This window comes from Microplitis demolitor, chromosome 8 (genome assembly GCF_026212275.2).
Source record: "Microplitis demolitor isolate Queensland-Clemson2020A chromosome 8, iyMicDemo2.1a, whole genome shotgun sequence".
NCBI classification, from domain to species: domain Eukaryota; kingdom Metazoa; phylum Arthropoda; class Insecta; order Hymenoptera; family Braconidae; genus Microplitis; species Microplitis demolitor.
Window position 1 is genome coordinate 548,195 of NC_068552.1, and position 22,117 is coordinate 570,311.

Here is a 22,117-nt window from a genome sequence, read left to right on the forward strand (position 1 = left end):
ATATGTTATATGTAGACACTTGTAATTTAAAGAACTTGTCGATTCAACTATTGATAAAATAGTTGCAAGTTGTATATAATCGTTTATTCTAATGCGTATTTTTAAATTTTTTTATCTCTTAATATTATTTAATTGAAACTTTTATTTAATCATATTTACTCTTAAAAATAGAAACACATTCGTGTAAGTAATTATTTTAGTTAAACTTATTGGCAAATTATTTACAATGTACTCTTGATTTTTATGTCTTACATAATGAAGTAATTTAAAATATAATGTGTGACTTTATCAAATATTTTATTTAAATTTATTCATTTAAACATTTTTTTCGGTCACTTCATATAAACAGGATATTACCAAAATAAAGAACAAGTATAATAAATATCTTTTACACTTAAAATTTACCTAAGTAGTATAGATTAATAAATAGTGTACATACACGTTGTTATAAAAGCAACCAAATAAAGTTATATATATTTATCCTCTTTTAAATTACCTTTCACACTTAATCAAGTATTTAGATGTTGAAAAGCACTGTAATAATTTTACTGTTATCTATTTCAACATAACAAAACAACTTTACAGTCACAGCTCGAATAGAAAACTATAGTATTTTTTAACTAGCGAATTATAAAAAAAAAAAATAATACTAATAAATATTAAAAAAAAAAAAGAACCAAGGAAAGAATTTTAAAAGAAAAAAAAACTTAAAACTACGATCTCTTTCTTCACTTCTGCACTTTGAGATATTCGACAGATTATCGATAAATTTTTTAAACCGTTGATGAAATATTCAGGTCGAATATGATATTTTTTCTAATCTTACATTAATTTCAGTCATATTGTTCATAACACTACGAATAGACTTTTAAAAATATCCAACAATCTTTGCTATCAACTTTAATCAGTTATTCACAGACGTTTGATACCATCTTCTCCATTTCAACATCTGTATCTATTTCATTATGAATATGATTGTTGCTACCTACATTTGTTATTGGAGTAGCTATTGTCGCCGTTGACGTTGTACTTGTTGGTGGGGTGTTTGGCGTTCCTGACATTTCTAGTGGTGAGCTAGGTGATTGCAACGGTTCTACGAGATCTTCAAGACCTTTAGGTGTTGGCAGTTTGTTAAGGACATCTCTTAAAAGTCTATAGTGTCGCTGTAAAAGAAAATAAATATTTTAGACACCACTAAATTTTGATTAGAATTACAGTCGAATTCCATTAACTTGGAACCCCCACTACAATCTACGCTGTCTCCCACCCGATGCTGTCTCTGTATATTTATAAAGACATCATACATGTAGATGTAAGAGATAACTGTCCGAGTTAATAAAATTCAACTGTACTGAAAATTGTTTTAAAAATTTTTACCCTTAGAGCCAAGGCATTGAGAGAAATCGTACGAGCTGAGCGTTTATCTGATCCATACGTTTCCATGTCCATAATCCAGCTTTCTAATTGAGCTACTATTTCATGTCTCTTTATCCAGAAATGCGTATGTATTACCTGGAAATAGTATTAATTGTAATCTCTGATTAAAAAATTCGATTATATATGACTTACTTCTTTGAAACATGGGCAAGGATTTTTAATTTGATCCAACATTGCCCATTTTACAGTTGCCAAGCAAATATTGGCGTTATATTCTTGACTAGATTGAGCACCACTAGCAGTACCTCGAGACCTTTCGTATCCTGGTTCATTAAAATAGGGTTCCGGTACTAAAATTAATGATTGTATGGACACCAAAACCTGTCGAAAAGTATAACAACATCATTAGATATAAAGCTGAATTGACATGATCTAACTTGGCAATTTTATCAACATTACCTGCAAAAAACTACTGGTGTGAGCGTTCCACTTTTCTTCCGGTCTGCCGTGCCAAGTGTTCAATACACTAAGACAAACTTTACCATCATTATACAAATTAGGATTGAATCGCACAGTGTGTCGGCCAGTTGTCTCAAGATTTATCAACATCGGACTGTTGGGATAATCTGGTGGAAAGTAAACATCGAATTCGAAGCAACCGTTTGCGTAGGGTGTTTCTGCAGGGCCAGTTATCAAAACTTTCATGATGTCCAGTCTGTCAGTGTCACATCTTACAAACACGCTGCTACTATACGACAGTGGCAACGCAGTTGATAGTGTCACGGCTTCCTGGGCTAATCTTTTGACCCTTGTAGGATGGCTTCTGTCTCCTGCCGCTCTCATGTTTGATTCAAAATGATAAGACACTGCAAATCGGTAACCACCGCCGTCGGGATTCTCAGATATCATTTCATAGGTGTCGAATTGAAGATTTTTCATAACTTCAAGGTATCGTTGCTCGATGGATTTAAGAGGTAATTCAGTGATAACAGTACTGGGACTGACCAGTTCTTCCCCAATGACAGCAAGTCTTGAAGTGGCATTCTGTACTACTGTAGCACTTTCCTGAATGTCAGGTATCAATGTCGCTAATCCTTCGTCTTGCTCAGTATCATCTGGGTATTTAAGACCGCTTTTAAATTTGTTGCTACGCGAGCGGTTTATTTTATGGACGTATGTATCCACACAAACTTTCATTGTGGAAAGAAGTGAAACAATCGATGGATCATTTGATTTACCAACTCTAGGCAGTAAAAGTGAAGCTAATTGTGTAGACAATGCCATTGACCGGAGTAATTGAAGAACCGCACGGTACAGTGGAATATGTCGTGCCATGTCTAAGACTGAATCGTTTCTCAAATACGAGGATAGAGCTGGAAGAAGGCACGATCGGGCTATAAGCTCGGCGAATGTGGCAGGAAGTTCACGTTGTGGCTGGCTTCCGGATCCTACATAGCTGGCCAATACTCGAAGAAGAATAGTAACGTGTTCTTCTTCAGAGCGCTGACGTAACAGCGCTTGTTCAACGTTCCAAGATTGTTGGGTGGATCCTGTTCCAAACCCAGTACCTTTGGCCCAGTATAGATGAGATTTATCATCATTACGACTACCAATTTGGGTAATTTTTTGATCCAACAATTCATTGTGTCCGGTTTGATGTGTAAAGATCGCTAAGCAATTAAGCAGTAAGAGAATTGCGCCAATATCGACCATAGTTCGTCGAAGTAATAACCCGTCATCGGTTGTCAGTGGTGTTGCTTTCAATAGTTGTTTCAAAACTTGGAAAGGGAGCGTTGGTAAAGAGCCAGCTATTTGTGAGCTGAATACATCGCCACCTTCTCCGTCGTCTACTACACCTAGAGCCAATCGCAGCAAACATTGCGCCTGTTTTCTGTTTTTTAGTAATACTTCAGCGTAACCAGGAAGTCTGAGGAATAATCCAAATGCCGTCAAGGAATGTAGTGGTACGTGGGGAACTGAAGAAGTTGCCCGAGACGAATGTAAATTTCCACCTTCCTCTAGATCTTCATAAACTTCTTCGTTGGTTTCTACTTTCACCCACTCAGCATCTGGTTGTTCAGGTGGCGAAGATTTTTCGATGAATGCTGGAGGGCGGCTTGAATCAGGATAAATAAGAGGAAGATGCTTTGCTAGTGCTGCTAGGCCTCCGCTAACGCTGAAGACACCTAGAGCACTTTCTATGCAACGATAATTTAACAACTCATTGTCTTCTACTTTAACAGAATCATCTTTGCTGTCTTTGCTGCGCTGGTGGAGCACGAGGTGTAAACACGGGTTTGATAGAGACATCCCACTGTCTTCTGCTATCGCGAGAAGTTGGGCGATACTCAGTAATGGTGGCAAAGCAACATTAGGTCGAGAAGAGTGTGATAGGTATTGTTGAGTCGACAAATTGATGGAATTGTCTTGAGCGCAGGCGTTTGTATTTTTTGATGACGATGATGTTACATCTAAAAACAAATAAAGTAAAAAATAGTTCATTAATTTCTGTTAAAAAATGGTGGACATTTAAAAAATGGAAAAAGTTTTAAATCGAGCACGTAACACAACTCATTAAAGAATAAAAAAATAGTGTTGGACAATCCAAAAGTGCACACCTCAATCGCTCATGATAGTTATTAATATTTTAATCATTATTTTTTTTTAATATTCCGCCTTTTTTTCTTAGATGCCGCATTTTATTTATTAATCCTACTGTCACACTAGTGCTACTACCAGTAGTTGGTGGAGAAAAAAAAAATAAAAAAATGGCAGCGTGAGTGAATTAGTCACGCTTGAGATGTGCAATAGACAAAAATAAAAATAACGAATTCACTGTGAAATAAAATAAAATAGTTGAAGCAATTATGGAATCATACCCGAGCCTAAACGGGATTTTCTTATGGTAGGTCCGCGAGCTTGTGATTTATTCGAGGCTTCTTTAGCTCGTTTATCCTTAGCAGTATTTCCAGCTGCCACACTCAGTTTGTCCACCACCAACACCAAGTTAGATTCCCAAAGCTCTCGTGAACAATTTGTTCCACTTGTAATAGTTTCATTTTCCTTAAAGTTATTAGGCAGTAGCAAAGTGAGCCAAGAACCTGTGTTACCACGGAGGTCATTCGTTACATTTTTTAAAATTACATATTCTTGAACATGTTAACTTTTACAGTCGCTGGGGGAGGGAGGGGGCGTATTTCAAAGAGTAAAATAGAAAATAGACAGAGTTAAAATTATTGTCATTTACCTGAAACTTGTTGTAAAATATCTGCCATTGTTGAATGGGTTGAAATGTAAAGCAGTTGGTGATAATACCCTAGAGGGTGAGCTGGATGTGGAAACATCGACGGTACAGTTTGATTTGATGCATAGTTTGACATCGGAGTATCTGATACTACAGACACCAATACCTTCTCTTCTTCTAATAGTAACTGAAGGATCAATCGTCTAGTAAATCCAGAAATACCATGTAGGTATCTCACGTCAACTAAACAGTAAAAAAATTATTTTTTATAATGTCTAATAGAAATAATAATTTTATTAATAAATTATTAATTACTTGGAGAAATCCGCTCTTGTAAAATGACATCAGTCAATAATTCAGCGAGTAACTTTTGATTACGTGGGTGACACCAGCAACATTTTGAAAGAAATTTAATAACGGCATTTTCTAATCTAGTGTATGATACATTTATTCTGAAAAATTTAAAACATATTATTAAACTATTCATCTTTTATGAGGTAAAAGACTTAGTGCGATCAGATACCAGTTCCCTGATCAAGTTCTAGATCTTTTACCTTATATTTAAAAGTAAAATATTTATATAATATCACTTACTTAGCAAAAGAAGTAGATGGACTCTCCACAGGCTTGCTGCTTAATAATGTAACAAGAGGTAACCAAAAGCTACGGCCCTCTTCACCCAACCAATCTCGCATTTTTCCTTCTGAGCAGACAAGAGTTAAAAATTCAACTACTGTTGCAATGCTATCCGGATTATACATGTTCAGGCCACTTGTATTATTGCTCTGATAAACTCCTTCGCTAGCTTTGTCATTATCAGTCAACCCGCTATGTACAGTATTTATATTTTGACACTTATCAATATGAATCATACTGTTCAACTCTTTTATAACCTTCATATGAATCTTACAAAAGTCTATAATTGTCGTAACTAAGAGTGATGGAAGACCTGAATCGATAAGTTGCTGAATCCCAGGCATTGATCGTGCCGCAGTTGCGACTGTCAGCAGCTGCCCTTCTGTCAATTCTAAATGTTTACATTCTGATAAATGCAACCGGCAGTACCATTCTTCTACATTAGCTTCACTTTTTTTATCATCAGTTTGCCCATCACTTTCTTTACGATCATCTGACACCGATGCAAATTGATCGGTCGCCAAATTCGGGACGAGAATCCGTATTTTTTGCAGAAGCATTGGGAATAAAGATGGTCTTACGTAACAAAAAGCACAAAGAGTTGCATCGATTGCTTGTTTCAATGCTGAATTTGATTGTAAAGAAAGAGTCCACTGATAAAGAGAATTGAAAAGATCATCAGTTAGCATACTTTCCAAGTCGTATGTGCGGTTTTCAATTTGTTGGGCTTTCCAAATAATTGTTGAAATGCAATGAATGTAAATAGCAGGTGGGCTGACAATATTCGGATTGTCCCGTGGAGTTTGTGAGATGCTGCTTATTGAAGACGTGTGGAGCCACGTGAGTACGGCAGTGATTCGGGCTTCGGTATCAGCATCTTGGGCGCTGCACAGCTGCTGGAGTAATTCTATAATCAACTGTACTACTGATGTCTTCTGGGTTGATGAAGATCTTTGGAATAGCAGAGCACAGCGATTATTCAAAAGTAAACTAATTAGCTGTAGTCCAAGGTCACGAGAGTGCAATCCAAGCTGTATTAGAACTCTCTCCAAGTTTGGGGTGAAGAGTGATGGCGCTGGAAGTAATAAAAGAGTACAGCAGGCTCCAATAAGACCTGGAACTGATGCTGCAGAGTCGAGGACATTCTGAGACAATGCTGGAGATAATGCGCTGACTGACAAGCATTGATGAATCAGCCTCAGCCACCCTAAACTCATCTTAGTCAGTTTTTCTTCATCAATAGTTTCATTCCGTGATTTAATGTCTCCAAATGCTGTCGTTCCTAGTATCCTAATTTGACTGAGACTGATATTTGTGGAATCTCGAGGTTTATAAAGACGCACTAAAACTGCTGATGTTACTTCTGGTTGGGCTAGAGTGAGTCGGATGAATGTCAATCCAGCGGTAAGCATTGGAGGACAAATCGGCGTAAAATCAGAATTACCGTCTCGAGAAATCTCGAGTGCTACTGCTGAAGGACAGGTGACTAATGCTGTGAGATGGGGTTGGAGTTCAACTTCTTTCAAAAGAATAGCACAGGGAAGTGTGATTGTGAGATCAATCCAAGCTTCACCTGGGAAGAAATGATAAGACCAAGCGGCAGTTCGTGCTCGTCTGTGAGGCGCAGCGCTTTGAATCAATACATCTGCTGGTTCCACCATTGGTTTTATCCAAGAAATTGTGCCGAGAGGCGCGAAATTTAATAATCCGTCTTCATAAGACTCCAAAGAACTCGTTGATTTTTTACTTGTCGTGCCTGTAGCTACTGCCAGGTTTGGTACGTTTGAAAGATGCTGCATTACAAGAGCAATTACTCCTGGTGTTAACATACTAGTGTTTTCATTTCTGTAATTCGTGCTGTTAGACTTCACCATATTTTCACAGAGTATTTTTACGCCGCCTATTTCTGTAAATATCGCCAGAGATGCTTCGTTATCTAGAACTTTTAAAATATACCAAAGAAGTGGCTCTGAAAGTTGCATCACACCGAAATTGTCATCCCCGTTTATTTGTTCATGAGAAGATGATAAGTAGCGATACAAGGGGTTCAAAACTAATCGCGGATCAGTTGCTTTTTTTGTAAGAGTTATCAGAAGCTGGAAGGTAGCATCTGGAATTGAATTCGGATCACCCAGTTCAGAAACTGTACTAGATGTATGATCTTCGCCAAATAACATTGCGAGAGATGAGCTCGTGCTGTATCCTAGTGCTCCAAGTAATCTTATCATCGTTGGTTCGTGTTGTAAAACTGTATCTGCGACACAAGGATGGCGACGTTTTGAAGTCACACCTTGATTCGATTTCATCGATGTCTGCTGTTCTGCGACTTTACTTTCGTCTGTTTGTGAAATATTTGATTTTTCACACTGATCTATGTCTCTAGAACTTGACTTTTGGGCCAAGTCACCAACTTCCATGTTCGTTGGATTGTCAACCCGGGACGCACGAGCATTAGGCAGTGGTGTTTGAACGAGTTTACAAACTAGTTTTACAAGAGCAACGAGAAGCGCATCCCAGGATGCAGGCCGCCCTTGCTTGGTGGTCCCGCCAAGAATCCCAGAAAACAATCCACCGAAACCACCAGATTGATTGGTCGAGTCTACAGCTCCACTGCACTGCGCACCGATTCTCGAAGTTCGGACGTATGTAGATACTAAAACTCCAACACACTCTGTTATACTCATGGCAGTTCCCAGATCCGTGTTTATAAAATTCAGGTTGATGAGAGATGTAATGAGAATACACTGAGCGTCAAGAGGACCTCGGCGAGCAACAAGAGCACCCCCTGGCTGAATAAGTTCATACACTACCCACAGCAAAAGCTCTTTCAGAGTATTTCCTAGTACACTTCCTGGTGTAATTACATCGCAACGCATTTCAAGTCGCAGCAAAAAGTCTTGCAATGCTTCTCCGACTTTGGGACCAGCGATCATGTACTGCTTGTCACGTGGTTCGATATTTAAACCATTGCCGGAAAGAAGTCGCAGAAGTACAGGTCCCATGTTGCGGTTTTTTACGATGCAACAAGCCATGCCACCCAGCAACCCATCCAAAGGAGTGTTGATACTGGGGTCAATATGATTACTTGGCATCGGTTCATTACTTGCTAGCGTTAGAGTTTGCAGGGCCAGGCACCAAGCGCCTAGAGAAATTCCAGGATGCCAAAGAAGAGTTGATATAAGACCAGAAATCGCTGCCGAGCTGAGGGGAATAATTGGTACCAATGATGGGTCAAATTGGTTTGACGAATTTGTGGACGAAGTTTTTGATGCATCCAAATTTAATGTTAACCATAACTGCAGTATTAACTCTAAGTTAATGCCAGAATTTTGGAAAGACATGTCTGTAAATATTTTATCGAAGCATCGCATCAGCATCGATAGGCTGGATGATGCTAAATCTGTAGATGTTCTTGTGTCCTGATTCCTTTCAGTAGATCCAGAATTTCTTATCGAAAATTGTTTTGAACGATTGGTTTCTGATGGGACTTGAATTGGCGCATTGATGCTTAATGGTAAATTATACGCTCCTAAAGTTGAATATCTTCTCAAGGCTATTTCTACTCCCATTTCCACTCCATACTCTAACCGAGCATCCAGAGCTGAAGATATTCCTGAACTTGCTGATGGTGGAATCTTAGGAGCAGAATTTCCTTTCTTCAACATATTTCTTCCTCTCTCTAGAATGTCATCAAGGAAATCTTCAAGCTCGCTGTCATCAGATTCTAATAATGATGGCAAGTCAAATCCATTGGACTTTGATGTTGATGGAGTTGGTGGTACAGCAGGAAGACTGTCTTGTGTATCCTCATCCACTTCACCTTCAGCAAATCCTTCATCGTTGCCTAAAGTTGTTCCAGATCCACTTGTTCTAGCAGTTCCTGCTAAATCATCATCTCCTCCTTGTTCTTCTTCGCTCTCAACAGCATCAAAATTTTCTTCGGTCTGTGCATTTTCTTGGCTCGAACATGACTTGAACAGTCTTCCGCCTTCGAGTAAATCTTGTAAAAGACAAGAAACTGCATGGGACATCCAGGCTGCATCTGATTTGCTCATAGCTAATTTTATCAGTTTCAATAGTTGGTCTTCTGTCATAAGTTCACTTAAACTAATGGTAGGCCTGGTTGATATTACAAGCTTCGCGATTATTTTACATGATAATAAAAACATATCTACACTTGCTGTGTTGTGTAAAATTAAAGCAATAAGTCCTTGTGCAACTGGTAATACAGATGAGTATGACAGATTTAGTAGGTTGTCTACATCTGCTTCAGGAGTATCTGACTTTGAATTTGATGAACTGGCACTTCGATTTGATCTGGGTACGTGATGGAAATCATTTCGTTTTATCATGTCTTTAAAATGCCGAAACGCTGAATGCTGTTTTAGTGTTTTCTTTAAATGTTTTTCATGAGTTTTTAAAACTTCTAGTTTGTTTGACAAGGTGGAAATAGGCGGGCCGCTAGACCAAACTAGTCCTTGGGAAGATGACACGTGAATATATTTTTTGCCTTGATCAATATCATGCAGTTGTTGTTTATGATGCATCAGTCGTTTCTGTAATTTTTTACGATAGTTTCGCGAAGCGCTTGTACGGCTGGCATTCACGTACTTTCTTTGCATTGCTGACTCGCCTTGCAAAAACTCCCAACGAGAGGAAGATATACCTTGTTCCTTATTTTTATCATTTTCTTCAGAGTATGTACAGTGAGGTGTAGTTGTATCTAAACACACAGACAAAAACAGAAGAATCCAACCAATCAGGCCTACATCTAACTGAGTTGTGTTTGAAAGTTGATAATCAGACAACGGCCTCAAGAATTTTCCTAATGTTCGAACCATAGCATCAATTACTGACGATTTACTAGTCCCCGCAGTGAGTGATTTTCGTCCGAGGAATGTTAATAATATGAATACCCTGGAATATTATTCAAATTAAAATTTTAAATGTCTAAATGTCTGAAAATGTAATTTTTTTAATTTTGTATATTTTCGTAAGGTCGTTAGAGGACATAGTTCGACGATCACATAAATAAATAAACATAAATCAAAATTATTTAATTTTTGTTTAGACATACCTGTCTTGTGGAAAAATGTATGTCGAAGATGTTGAATACAAATTAACCAACGTATTTGACAAAAAATTTCCCCACCATGGCTGGTGACCAGCCATACGAACTAAGAGTGCAACAGCGTGAAGTTGTAATCGTGGAGCTGGTGTCACTACGCAGATAGAGTGAAAAAATCTTTCACAAATCGCAGGAGTAAAAATCTCACATAAAGTCGGCGGAACCTAAATTTCATAAATTTATCAGTTATATCATGCAATTTTATATCACACAAAAAAATTATTAAAATACATACTGTTGGAATCGGTCCGATTTCATATAAAGTGTAGAGAAGAATATCTGAAAGTGTTTCTCCAAGAATTCTCAATTTATCACTTGGAACACTGGACAATTGATTGGTCAGAGGAATTTCAGCGCCTTTCCACGTTTCTAGACGACGCCACACCCCGCGTACGATATTCAATTGATGTTGAAATGTAATACATTCTTGATAGGTTGTCAAAATTTTTCCAGAGGGTTGTTCCTTATTTTCTGTCAAATTTTTACCTCGAGAGAGATAGTGCTGCATATGGACGACATTGGGTGTTTCAGTACACAGTAACGGATCCAATAGTGCTTTTAGTTTTTCAATCGCTAAGCTGAACCGACATTGAATGTCTTCAGCCAAAGTTGACAAAATACTGCACTGAGAATCAATTGTCGCTAAGAGGTTCGTATCATTTTGACTGGTGTTGTTTGGCTGGGTGTAAAACATTTCAGAGTAGTCTTCTCCTGGCAGAACAACAATGTGCCCGTAAAACATTCCTAAAGGTATTTTACATCTTGTCGTTGTCATTCCGTATCGGCCTATTGTTGTTATTTTAAGATATCTACATACTGGGGGAGGCTGAAGGTCATTGACAACAAGGGGTTTTGAGCCAATGTCACCAGCAACTACAAGTCTAATGCCATCTTTTTCTTCACTCTTAGTCCAGATGTCTATGGACAGTGAAACCAAATCACTGCATGAGGGAATCATCAAGTCAGTGAGCAAAACTGGAGAACCAAAATCTAAAACGATGAATCGCCGTGCTCCTGAATGCATTCTTTCGACGACTAAAGCCTGCTGCGACGGCAAACAAAGTAATCGTGCCCATGGGAAATTGATTTCTTCGCGCTAAAAAAAATTTATGGCAATTTTATAATAAATTTTTGTTTTTTTGCTGTAGATTATGTAAAGTAATTAGTGAAATGATGATGAATGAACATATGATCTAAACACAACGAGAGTTTATTTTGTGTAAGATAATGTACTATAAGCAAACCCCTTGAAAAAATAAAAGGAATATAGGCGTAGAGATAGAGACACCTAGCTGTATTAAGTCTAACCTTTTTTATATGATTATCGTCGACTTTGTGTGTAGTAGAAATGTTATTCAACGCGGAAGACGTTTCTTTTATAATGGAGGAAGTTAAAATGTGTAAATTAGATGAATCAGTTTGATTGACGTGGCACTTTTGGTCATCTCTCGTCATATTGTGCACTTCATCACTATCCGATTGATCGTCAGATATAATCGACAATTGTGTCGTTGAAATTTTATTGGTTTCAGCTTTACAATGACTGAGCAGATCTTTTAAGTTCTGTTTGCACGCAGTTTTTAAGTTTGACCCTAGCGATTCGCCATCCAAGCTCTATAATTTTTATAATTATCATCTTCAGCAACTAGTGATTATTAAATCTATGCAACTCAAAAAAATACAGAAAATTTTATTTTCTTATTTTTTTAAATTCTATACCTCAACTAAAAATTACCCTACGTTCATTTTTTTATATTTATTTGTTAAGCAGAGGCTTGAAAAAAAATAGAAAGATTCCCTATGGTTTTTAGATCATTTAGAGAATTGAAAGGGCTGAAATTTTTAGGGAATTTTTGTTTCAACCTGTAGACAATATTTTGCTTGGTGTAAAAAAAAAACTTTACCGGAAATAACCCTAATTTATATTTATATTACAATTTTTTAAAGATGTCGTGTGTTCATATCAGGGTAATGTGTGTGTGTGTGTTTGATGAACATTGGAAGCTTTTGGCAGCCGATAGGATCAACCGCAGATGCTCTAGATAAGTAAGAAGTGAATTGAAGTGTCGGAAAGTCTATGGAAATTCAGTATTCTGATGAAATTAGATTCAAATTCAGACCAAAGAAGATCATTTTTGACAAAATTTATATTCGAAAGTTAATATTATCCGCTAAATTTACAAGATAAACAAAAAAAATTTTAGTAAAGAATGTAATCTATCGATTTATACAATTGATTGATTTTTACGCATGAAATATAGATATGGATCTCTAACATCTTTGCACGTTGAGCTTATTTTCAGCAAGATGGTGTGATTTACATTACCTTCATGTATATAAATATTCATGTGTTAGTATCTAGTTAGTAGGGGAATTTTAGGAAATAGTAAATTTTCAGGGACTCAAATACGTTAAATCTTTTTTTTCTTAATGATATTCAAAATAGAAAAAAATTTTAGCTGCAGTTACAAAAAAAAATTTTCATTTTTTGCGGGCAAATAGGGTACCCCTGAAAAAATTGATAAGAAATTTCTGGGTATTAAAAATGGATATTAAATTGTAAATATTTTAAAGTTGATTATCGAAATACATCTGAAATAATTTGATACTGGGATAAGAAAAAAAAATTGACTTGATACTATTTTTCAAAAACAGTAAAAAAAAAAATCAAACACTCAATTATATTTACAAAATTGATTTGAAACTTTTTTTATAACATTTTTTGGGTACCCCATTTTGCCCCCTACTTCGTTGATCCCTCCCTCCCCTACACATAAAATTAAAAAAATTAAAAATTATTCTATCATTATTTTACCTATTTTGTTATTTATTTATTAAAAGCTTCTGATAGCAGGATCGAAAAAATTTAAATAATTGATTTTTTCTATTTAATTGAGTGTTAGTAAATATCAATAATACTTACATAAGTTGACTGAACAGTTTTGAAGTCAGGGACACCATTATTCGTTACGTTGCTGTCATACAGACTCGCAAAATCAACAGTATTTCCTACAGGATCCATTTTTTCCATTTTAGTACCATCAGAAACTGAGTGACAAGTAAAATGTAGCGGTTCAACCTAGAATATCAATAAGTTAATAACATTTTCAAAACCCAGACCAAGTAATTTGTAAATAATCACCTCTAATAGACCCGTCATGCTGTGATTTGTATAAAGAGCTTTTAATTTGTTCGGTACAATGAGCTCACTGTTTGAATGCATTGGTAGAGTTAATAAATCTCGTAAATCAATATTGTCCTGTGAATATAAATCGCTACATGCCGTTGCAGATGTTGTCTGCTCACCAGTTACAACTGATGCATAAGTCAATGGCAAGGAGTTCAATTTAGGAGGCATCGGAGATTCGATGTCAAATAATTTTGTTTCAAATGGATTATTATATAAACCGAATCTAGAAATAAAATTTCAATTTATTTCTTATTCAAGTTTTCATTTTTTTTCATCATACACGGAAAAAATAGACTGTTTATGACTTACCTAGTCGCAAGTAACAAATGATATGGGTCAACTCGATTAGACATTTCTCCAGCAATTCGTTGAAGAATTGTAATACATTGTTTTGCAACGCTGTGGTTTTGATCGAGCGGTAAAAATCGATTTATTAAAATTGTTAACCAACGTAAAGATCCTGCCCACTGGATGCTAATTATTGATGGTAACAGTGTAACAAGAACAGATAATACAGCTTCGTCAAATGAGTGTAAAGCAACATCGTCTAGATTTCGTAAACCCCTGAAATAGTTTGTAAAAATATCATGTTAACTTTTATACATAGTCATGTAGTTTTCAAATGTCAGTGATCACAGACTTTGAAAAAGTAGTTTCGAGAAAAATGTGTTTAAAGTTTTAGAAAAAAAAATTTCGTAAACTCGTAAGTTTAAACTATTTGCACATCTTATTAATTTTTAAATAATTTAAAAATGTCACAATTACTTACTCACTGCAAATAACAATCAACTTAACACACTTGTGAGCTATAGATCTACCGGCATGAAAAATACAAGTTCGCAAAAGATTTGGTAGACGTGATTGAATGCACTGAATCGTATCCAATTGAATGGCTTTTGTTTCCGTGACATTTCGACCAACGCGAAGTCTTGATAGCCTGATAGATGTTACCCATATTAGAATATCTAATGAGAGGGATTGCGTGATAAGTGACCTGCAATGAAAACAAAATTAAGAAAAGGATAAAATCATCATTAATTTTTAATGTCACACATACTCATCAGCTCCTTGCAAACACGCGATATTCAATAGATTTTCAGTGAATAAAGATGAGTCTAACATCGCCCATCGCTGAATGCGCTCGTTCGGGATACTTGTGGGTTGAACAGTTCTCACAGTGATTGATATTTCATGAATCCAGTCGCATCCAATGTAATATTCCAATTTTTTATTAGCACTGGTGGCAATCCTTTCAACTGTCGTGCCCGGGAAAAAAGGCCCAGCATCATCTATTCTCAGTTTTTTCGATGTTGGAGGTTTGTTATCAAATAGATTAACTCTAGATTTTGAGGTAGTTGCTCCGCTATCTTTAGCTAGATCAATAAACGCTTTAATGTGGACAAGAAGTGTCCTTGCTTTTGTACGAAATAGTTTTGGACTGGTAAGAGTTACACACCCGGAATGATCCGAAAGATCTATACAGCGCTTCAAGTTTATCGGGCCACAGAGAATTTCCGTGTTGTAGTGCCGCTGAAATTCTTCGCTGATGATGGGATTTTCTCCCTTCTGGTCGTTATTCAAATTGAACTGGATTTTTTCATCAACGGGAGTTAATGAGGGCTTCTGATGCCCAAGACCCGTAATATTTTGCTTCAGAAGTGTCACTTGAATATTAGGCGGCTCAAGGCAGGGTGAGTGGAGATTGAATCGAACATCTACATGTCCAATGTTTCCAACAACTTTCCTCGGCAGCGTGATCTCGAATATATGTTCATCCCAGGTTGTTGAATCATTCTGAAGTCGCCATGTGCGTGTGTGATGCTGGTTTTCAGATTGATGTAAATGCTGTGGGTAACGTCTTTGTCTCTGAGCCTGCATCATTTCACTCCAACAAGAGGGCACTGTCGCACTGTATGCTGGAGAATTTCTGTCGAAGCGAGTCAAGTCGTATAAACTTTGCAAATCCGAGCGAGTCAAATTAGGTCTGTGCGCGATTATCGATTCTTGATAAGAACTCGAGGAAGTGCTTGGAGCCGCTTGCTCATGACTGAGTACTCCAGGTTCTGTTACCATCATGCTTACGTCCTCAACTTCATCCTTCTCCTCTGAAGAATCATCTTCGTCTGATGTAATGAAAAATCGCAGAGTTCCATTGCTCGTGCAAACACACAATCGATCCAATCGACTGCAGTACGTAGCAGATATAAATTTATCTCCTTCTGATCGGGATTCCGATACTATTTTCAAGGTGGCTAAGTCTAATAATCTTACCACGCCATCGCGGCAGACCAAAGCGACTTGACCCCGGGGTGCAGTAATATCTTGATTGCTTTTACTTGAATACAATTTGTGCTTCTCTTGTAACGGCAAAAACACGTGTGCTATTGGTGTTTGGTTTGCCGGTAGCTCTCTTTTAACAACAGGTTCAGCTAAAATTTTCGGAATTTGCTCGGAAAAATCTAAAGCATAAACCAACAGCAGAGCTTTTGCTGTATCTTCAATGCTATGATTTTCACTATTAACCGACTTATTTTCTGATGACTGATCATTTTGGTCCCAATACATGTAACTTTTTGAGGAAAAAATTTCACTTTCTTCGTCGACATCCATTTTATTTGTGTTAGCAGGTAAGTCTGCTGTTGCAGCATCTACTGTGGGGCAGGTGAGCGCGACACACAGATGCTTTTGGTCTTTAGTAGGTCCTACGAAAGTAATTCGTAGAGAAGGATCTGCATTAATGAACAGCTTCTGTAAAACGACGGGGTCAGTTTGTACGTTTTTTTTTGTATCCGATACTTTTTTATGAATTTCCGAGGCATCTGATGTTGAAGCGAATTGATCAGGTTCATTTATCGGGTTGAAATTAGCATCATAAGGCGGAGAACTTGTCGCTGGAGGCTGTACATACAATCCAAGTGAGGCTGGGTACAAAGTGTTGGATGATGATGCACTCAAACTACCGTCTTTACTTGAAAATATTCCATCAAAATGTGCGCCCACTAGCATGTCGGAATCTACTACTTCTTCAATTACAGGAACTTCATAAAGCAATTTGCTCATACACAGTTCCTGATAAAGACTATCCTGGCGGCCGCTTGTTGAACTAGAGCTGGTTCCGGTACCAGAAGGTATTTTTTTATTTTTAAAATCTTTCTCCACCACATCCTTGCTCACTACTGGTGTTGCAGCTTTGTGATGAAAATCATAAACAACTAAATAATGTGATTTAGCAGATTCGTGTTTATCGGTTGCAATTTTCATAATGTCTAAACTATCGCTGGCCGCACTATTTACACTATTCATGGCACGAACTAACGATGAAGATGTCGCCATATCTGTTGCTGCCCATACATTTTCCATTGTCCGTAACTGTGATGAACTGCTGGTGGAATTAATTACAGAAACTCCGCATACTAAACATGGTTTTATGCTCAAATCCGTATCTTCAGCTGTACTGAGATTACCTGACTCTTCTCTACAAACTTTAGCTTCATCTACGTATAATTTTGGACCGCCTATAATTGATAAAGCCGTTAAGTGAACCTTATAAAAATTAATACTTGTAAAATCACGTAAAGAATCGGTTTCAGAGCTGAGATTTGGCATGTAAGTATTTGATAAATTTTTCGTAGCGTAAAACTCCAGAGAACTTTCATTGTTGGTTTCTTGATTACACGATGTCACGTAAAAAGAAACTTCGCCCTAAAAAAATAAATGATGTATAATTACGTTAATTTAAAAATTTAGGGTATGCTATACCTTTAACTGACTGCTGATATTCCAAATATTAACAAAACCACTGTGAGTTGCAGTTGCGATAAGTCCAGTGACGTTGGTTGTACTGATGATCTCTACATGTGATTCGCATGCTGGAGCCGTCGCAAGAGTTACTGATAAAGGAACATTTTGTGTGTACTCTCCTTTGACAAATGGACATGTGGGCGAGTGACGCTCGTGCTCAGACCAAGGCTCGTCAGTTGGTTCCCAGCATACCAAGCAAACGTTGCATGTAAAGCACATCGCCCTGTCTTGAGCTGTTGCGTTCGGTTCGTAATAAAATCCCGCTTGTGCCATCTGACCAGGCAAAGCCCACCTGAGAAACATTTCTCGGTTACTAAATCTGTTAGTAATAATAATTTAAATATATATATGTATATATATTTTTTTTTTCATCAAAATAAAATAATAAACTTTAATTTACTGGATTTAAAAAACTTACTTGTAATTCATGTGAGGCCATTTTAAAAATGTTTCTCGTCGGGCGGCTTCACTGAACATCGGAACTTTATCAGCTGGTCCATTTTCCGAAATTGAGCCAGGAAGTAGGCCGTTAAGACGTTCATTAATTGCGGAAGCAATTGGTAATGCTGGTATATGTTTATTTTGTTTTTTCAATTCCGTTACTAATCCAGAGCATACCAGCTTCAGAACACCATGGGGCAGTTCGAGACAAACGACATTCCACTGTAAATTTTTTTATGAAAATAAAAGTTAGTTAAATAAAGAAAATTAAAGACAATTAAAGGCACTTTTAGATCCATTATTTTTGGATTAAGTGCTGATTTAATTTCATCGAGAGAAAATTGTAAATCGTGAGCACATAAAATTTAAATGAGGATCACTGGATTTATTAGAGGGACTGCGTCTGTGGAGTGACTCAGAGATGAAGAACTTCGATATCTTAAGCAATTCTACAACAACTCTGACCGGAAATTGATACATAGTTTATATATTAGTTAAAAATTGCTGTAGTTTCTACAATTTTTCGTAAGTCTTTAAGAAAAATCTCAAGCAAGACTTTTCTAGTTCCATTTGCTCACACCTTATCAAAAATTATTCTTAACCACGAGTTGGAATTTTTGGAACTCGCTTCCACTTGAAGTTACGACATCAGGAACTTTAAATAAATTTCGAAGTAAATGCTATTTATATTTGAAATTTTATAAAAAAATCCATGGACAAATAAGCTAGATTTATATGAAATATGAAATTTTTTAAAAGTTGACTTATGTAATATAATTAAATAAATTACTTTTTGAGCTTTGATGCCTTTTTTCTGAGTTTCTTGTGCAACAAGAATTTTATTCCACAATTCCTGTAAGACACTTTGCACGTGATCAACTCCCGGAAGATCGACCAATCTCAGACACTGATGCAGCAAACAAGCTTCGGAAAGCAAAAGTTCTAATTTTATTGTATCTTCGCTTCTGGATACTGGTGTTTGTAAAATGGTGTCTAATAATAATACACCATTGTAATCACTTCTAACACCGATTCCTTTCCCATTTGTGTACAATATTTTGTCTATGCCATCGGCAAGATAAACTCCTTGTAATTTTCCATCTGGTTTATCTGTAATTGACAAAATAAAATAGAGTTTTGATTTTTTAAAAATATACTAGAATAATTTAAATAAATCCAACATTACTTCATAATGTGTTTAAAAAAAAATTGTTGGTTACCCAGACGGCAATGTTGCGGGTTTGAATAAAAATAAAAAATTTAAATTTGAATTTAAAACAAGTGTTATTATAAAATAATTAGCATGAGCATTAGAAAATAAAAATCACGCTCGATTCTCAGCAAAGATGAATGACCTTGATAATGGAACATTTTAGATGCACGTTAAGTTTAAGGAGGAGGGAAGTGGAATAAATTGGACTCGATATGGGATAAGAAAAATGACAACTATAAATCACATGAGTGATGTAAAAAAAGTAATTGAAATAATTTTTGAGAAAGATTTTACCTGATAAGATACTTCGTTGTAGAATTACCCCGAAATTGACATCAAACACATATACTTGCGCACTACTAGTTGTAATGAGCAATACATTTAAATTAGGATGATATATTATACTTTTACATTCAGCATCTACATTAAGATAGCCGTCTTCTTTTAATAAACACGAATCATCATTAGCCATTTCGTAAATACAAATAAATAGTCTCAAAAAATAGTCTAATGTTCGTACATCACGAAAAACATGGCGTTTCAACAGTCACCATGTTTTAGTAGAATGTCAGTAGTTTATGCAGTGAAGTTGTCTGATAATCGAGAGATCGATACATCCAAACAGTAGGTGTCTTTCACGCATATCCCTTTTACCCATATGTATCAATTGCCCATATCCCGATGACACATATTCAAATTATTCAAATTCTTATTACACATATATTTGATTACACATATGTCCAATTATTCATATCCCGATGATACATATGTAATTTATTTTTCGACGGAAATTTATTAATTTTGGTTATTTACCGCAATTTATGAAAATGTATTTTCTTTTCATTTTTGTAGATGGAGCCACAATATTTAAATAAATTTGAATTTTAAACAACCATAAAAAAAAAAAGCAGGAAAAATGTGGGTGTGAATGTAGAAGACATCAGACAAATTTAAAATTATAAATAAATGGATAAATATAAATAAAAAAAATCACTCATTAGTTTCAAAATTTTTTTAATGCGTATGTTTTCTTAATTTTATTTTTTTTAGCTATTTAATCTATTTATTTATTTAAAATTTGTCTGATGTCTTCTACATTCACGCTCATAATTAAACTTATGTATTTAAAACGTAACTATTTTTAAATAATGAAAGTTTTTTAAATAACAAAATGTTAATCATGTAAAGAGTATTTTTCATTAAATTTTTATTCAGTTAAATACTTTTTTTTTTTATTGAACAATAAAGTATTAAAAATAATAAATGATAAAAATAAAATTAATTATTTTGATACTACTAAAAACAATTATTGTTTTTCTGGTCCGCCCGGGTCCTAACTTTTTTTCTACTGAACCGATTGCTTCCAAATGTTAACAGGCTATTCTACACACTTATAGTTCTCGTCGGTACCAACAAGAATTTTTTCACCCCTAACTTTTTATTTTACAACCCTTTCGAAATTTTTCAAATATAACTTTTTCAAATTAGAACTACTTAATATAAAAAGAATTAAAATTAATTATGAAGAAAAAAAAAAAAAAAAAAAACTCAGAGAACAAATATTCTAGTGCGCATGCGCCAACATTTAAAAAAATACAGACACTTCCAGAGAGTATTCTGTAGAGATTTTTTTTCTTTTAGATATGTCAATATATTTATTATATGAAATTTTTTAGTATGAATATGAATATTTATATTTATCATTTACTTCTTTACAATAATTTTGATTTTCTGTACAGCAAATATCGTACAGGAAATAAAAATTTTTGTAAAGAAACGGATGAAGAATATAAATAATATTGTAGAAAAAAAAATATTTATATGTATAAATAAATGTTTTCTTTTTTTTTTTTTCTTAATTATTCAGAATTTTTTGTTTTACTCACCTTTATCTATAAGGGTTCTTCTGCTTCTTCTTAATTATAATTATTTTTCACTTTCTTATATATATATATATATATATATATATACATATATATATATATTTATTTTAAATTTTAAATTTGCCTGATGTCTTATTTAAAATTGACAGCTGATTTTGTAAAAATTCAATTTCCAGGTAATGAGAAATTTACTTTTAATTTGACGTCAACTATTGTTCAATTTTCTAACTCAGTACAAGTGACATATACAGTGTAAATTAACATCAATTGCTAGAATTTCGACATTCGATGTCGGCATTCTGGTTAAAAAGATGTTGTCAATTAGTACTGATCAAGTTGACTCCAGCTTGTGTAATTGTTGACAAGTTGATGTCAACTTTCTAGGAAAATTCAAGGGAACATTCCTTCAACTAATGAATGTCAACTTTTATCACCAACTTTCTGAGAGTTGTCAGCTTATGACAATTTGGCTTCGGTATACATCATAAAGAGGCATTTTTTAATGCTAATTTGACTGCAAATTAACAAAAATTTACTGAAAATTAATGTACTTGTGAATTGACATCGACTTGTTCTTAATTTGTTAACGTTCGGTCTCGCTTTTTGTTAGCTTTTAGTTGCCTGTTCTAAATCAACTTTCTGCTATTTCTAAATGTTAATAAAATGATGACAAGTAGAATTTTTAAAAATTTTTCTTACGTAATATAAAAAATGTTAGCAAATAGTTACCATAAAATGATGTTCATCGATTGATGACTTTTTTTTAGCAAAAATAAAAAAACACATTCGGTATATTTGAATGTTAACTTTATTTTTACAACCGAAAATTTAAATATATTGTTCGTATATTTGAGTTCATAAAAAATATGATTTTTTCCCACCATTTATTTACAATTAGCATTTCTGCGCATGCGTTTAGTGCAAATATATGCATCAATCAGAGCCAAGTAGTGGGAGAAAAGATCATTCTTTTACGAACTAAACTGTATTACATATTACCTTTTTCTTAACATTCTGATGACTTTATCATATTTACGCTACAATTTTTTTTTGTTATTTGCGTAATCGCCTGTTTAATATCTTAATTTTTATACATTTATGCACGCTCAAGATAATTATAAATGCCTTGAAATAACTTTTGATTATATTTAAATTTTTCAATAAGAATCATTAAAAATAAATTTAAATACTACAATTGTATAAT

The 22,117-nt window shown here is 35.1% G+C and overlaps 1 protein-coding gene across 3 annotated transcripts; it reads right to left on the bottom strand.

The window, feature by feature from the left end:
* Window positions 1-61: 61 nt before the first annotated feature.
* LOC103576188 (baculoviral IAP repeat-containing protein 6) lies at window positions 62-19,601 on the bottom strand. Of its 3 annotated transcripts, none has more exons than XM_008556312.3 (19): window positions 19,325-19,601; window positions 18,608-18,927; window positions 17,795-18,039; window positions 17,335-17,668; window positions 14,633-17,277; window positions 14,345-14,569; window positions 13,885-14,139; window positions 13,528-13,798; window positions 13,309-13,464; window positions 11,694-11,999; window positions 10,621-11,481; window positions 10,335-10,549; window positions 5,216-10,174; window positions 4,937-5,073; window positions 4,625-4,864; window positions 1,837-3,848; window positions 1,570-1,758; window positions 1,378-1,512; window positions 62-1,163 (listed from the first exon to the last, which is right to left on the bottom strand). In XM_008556312.3, exons 1-19 carry the CDS (start codon window positions 19,500-19,502, stop codon window positions 909-911), a joined length of 13,938 nt encoding a protein of 4,645 aa, XP_008554534.1. In that variant the 5' UTR covers window positions 19,503-19,601; the 3' UTR covers window positions 62-908. The 3 variants fall into 3 exon arrangements, with proteins under 3 accessions (XP_008554534.1, XP_008554525.1, XP_008554538.1); XM_008556303.3 differs by having other exon boundaries at window positions 17,335-17,695; XM_008556316.3 differs by lacking the exon at window positions 11,694-11,999 and having other exon boundaries at window positions 63-1,163; window positions 17,335-17,695.
* Window positions 19,602-22,117: the final 2,516 nt, after the last annotated feature.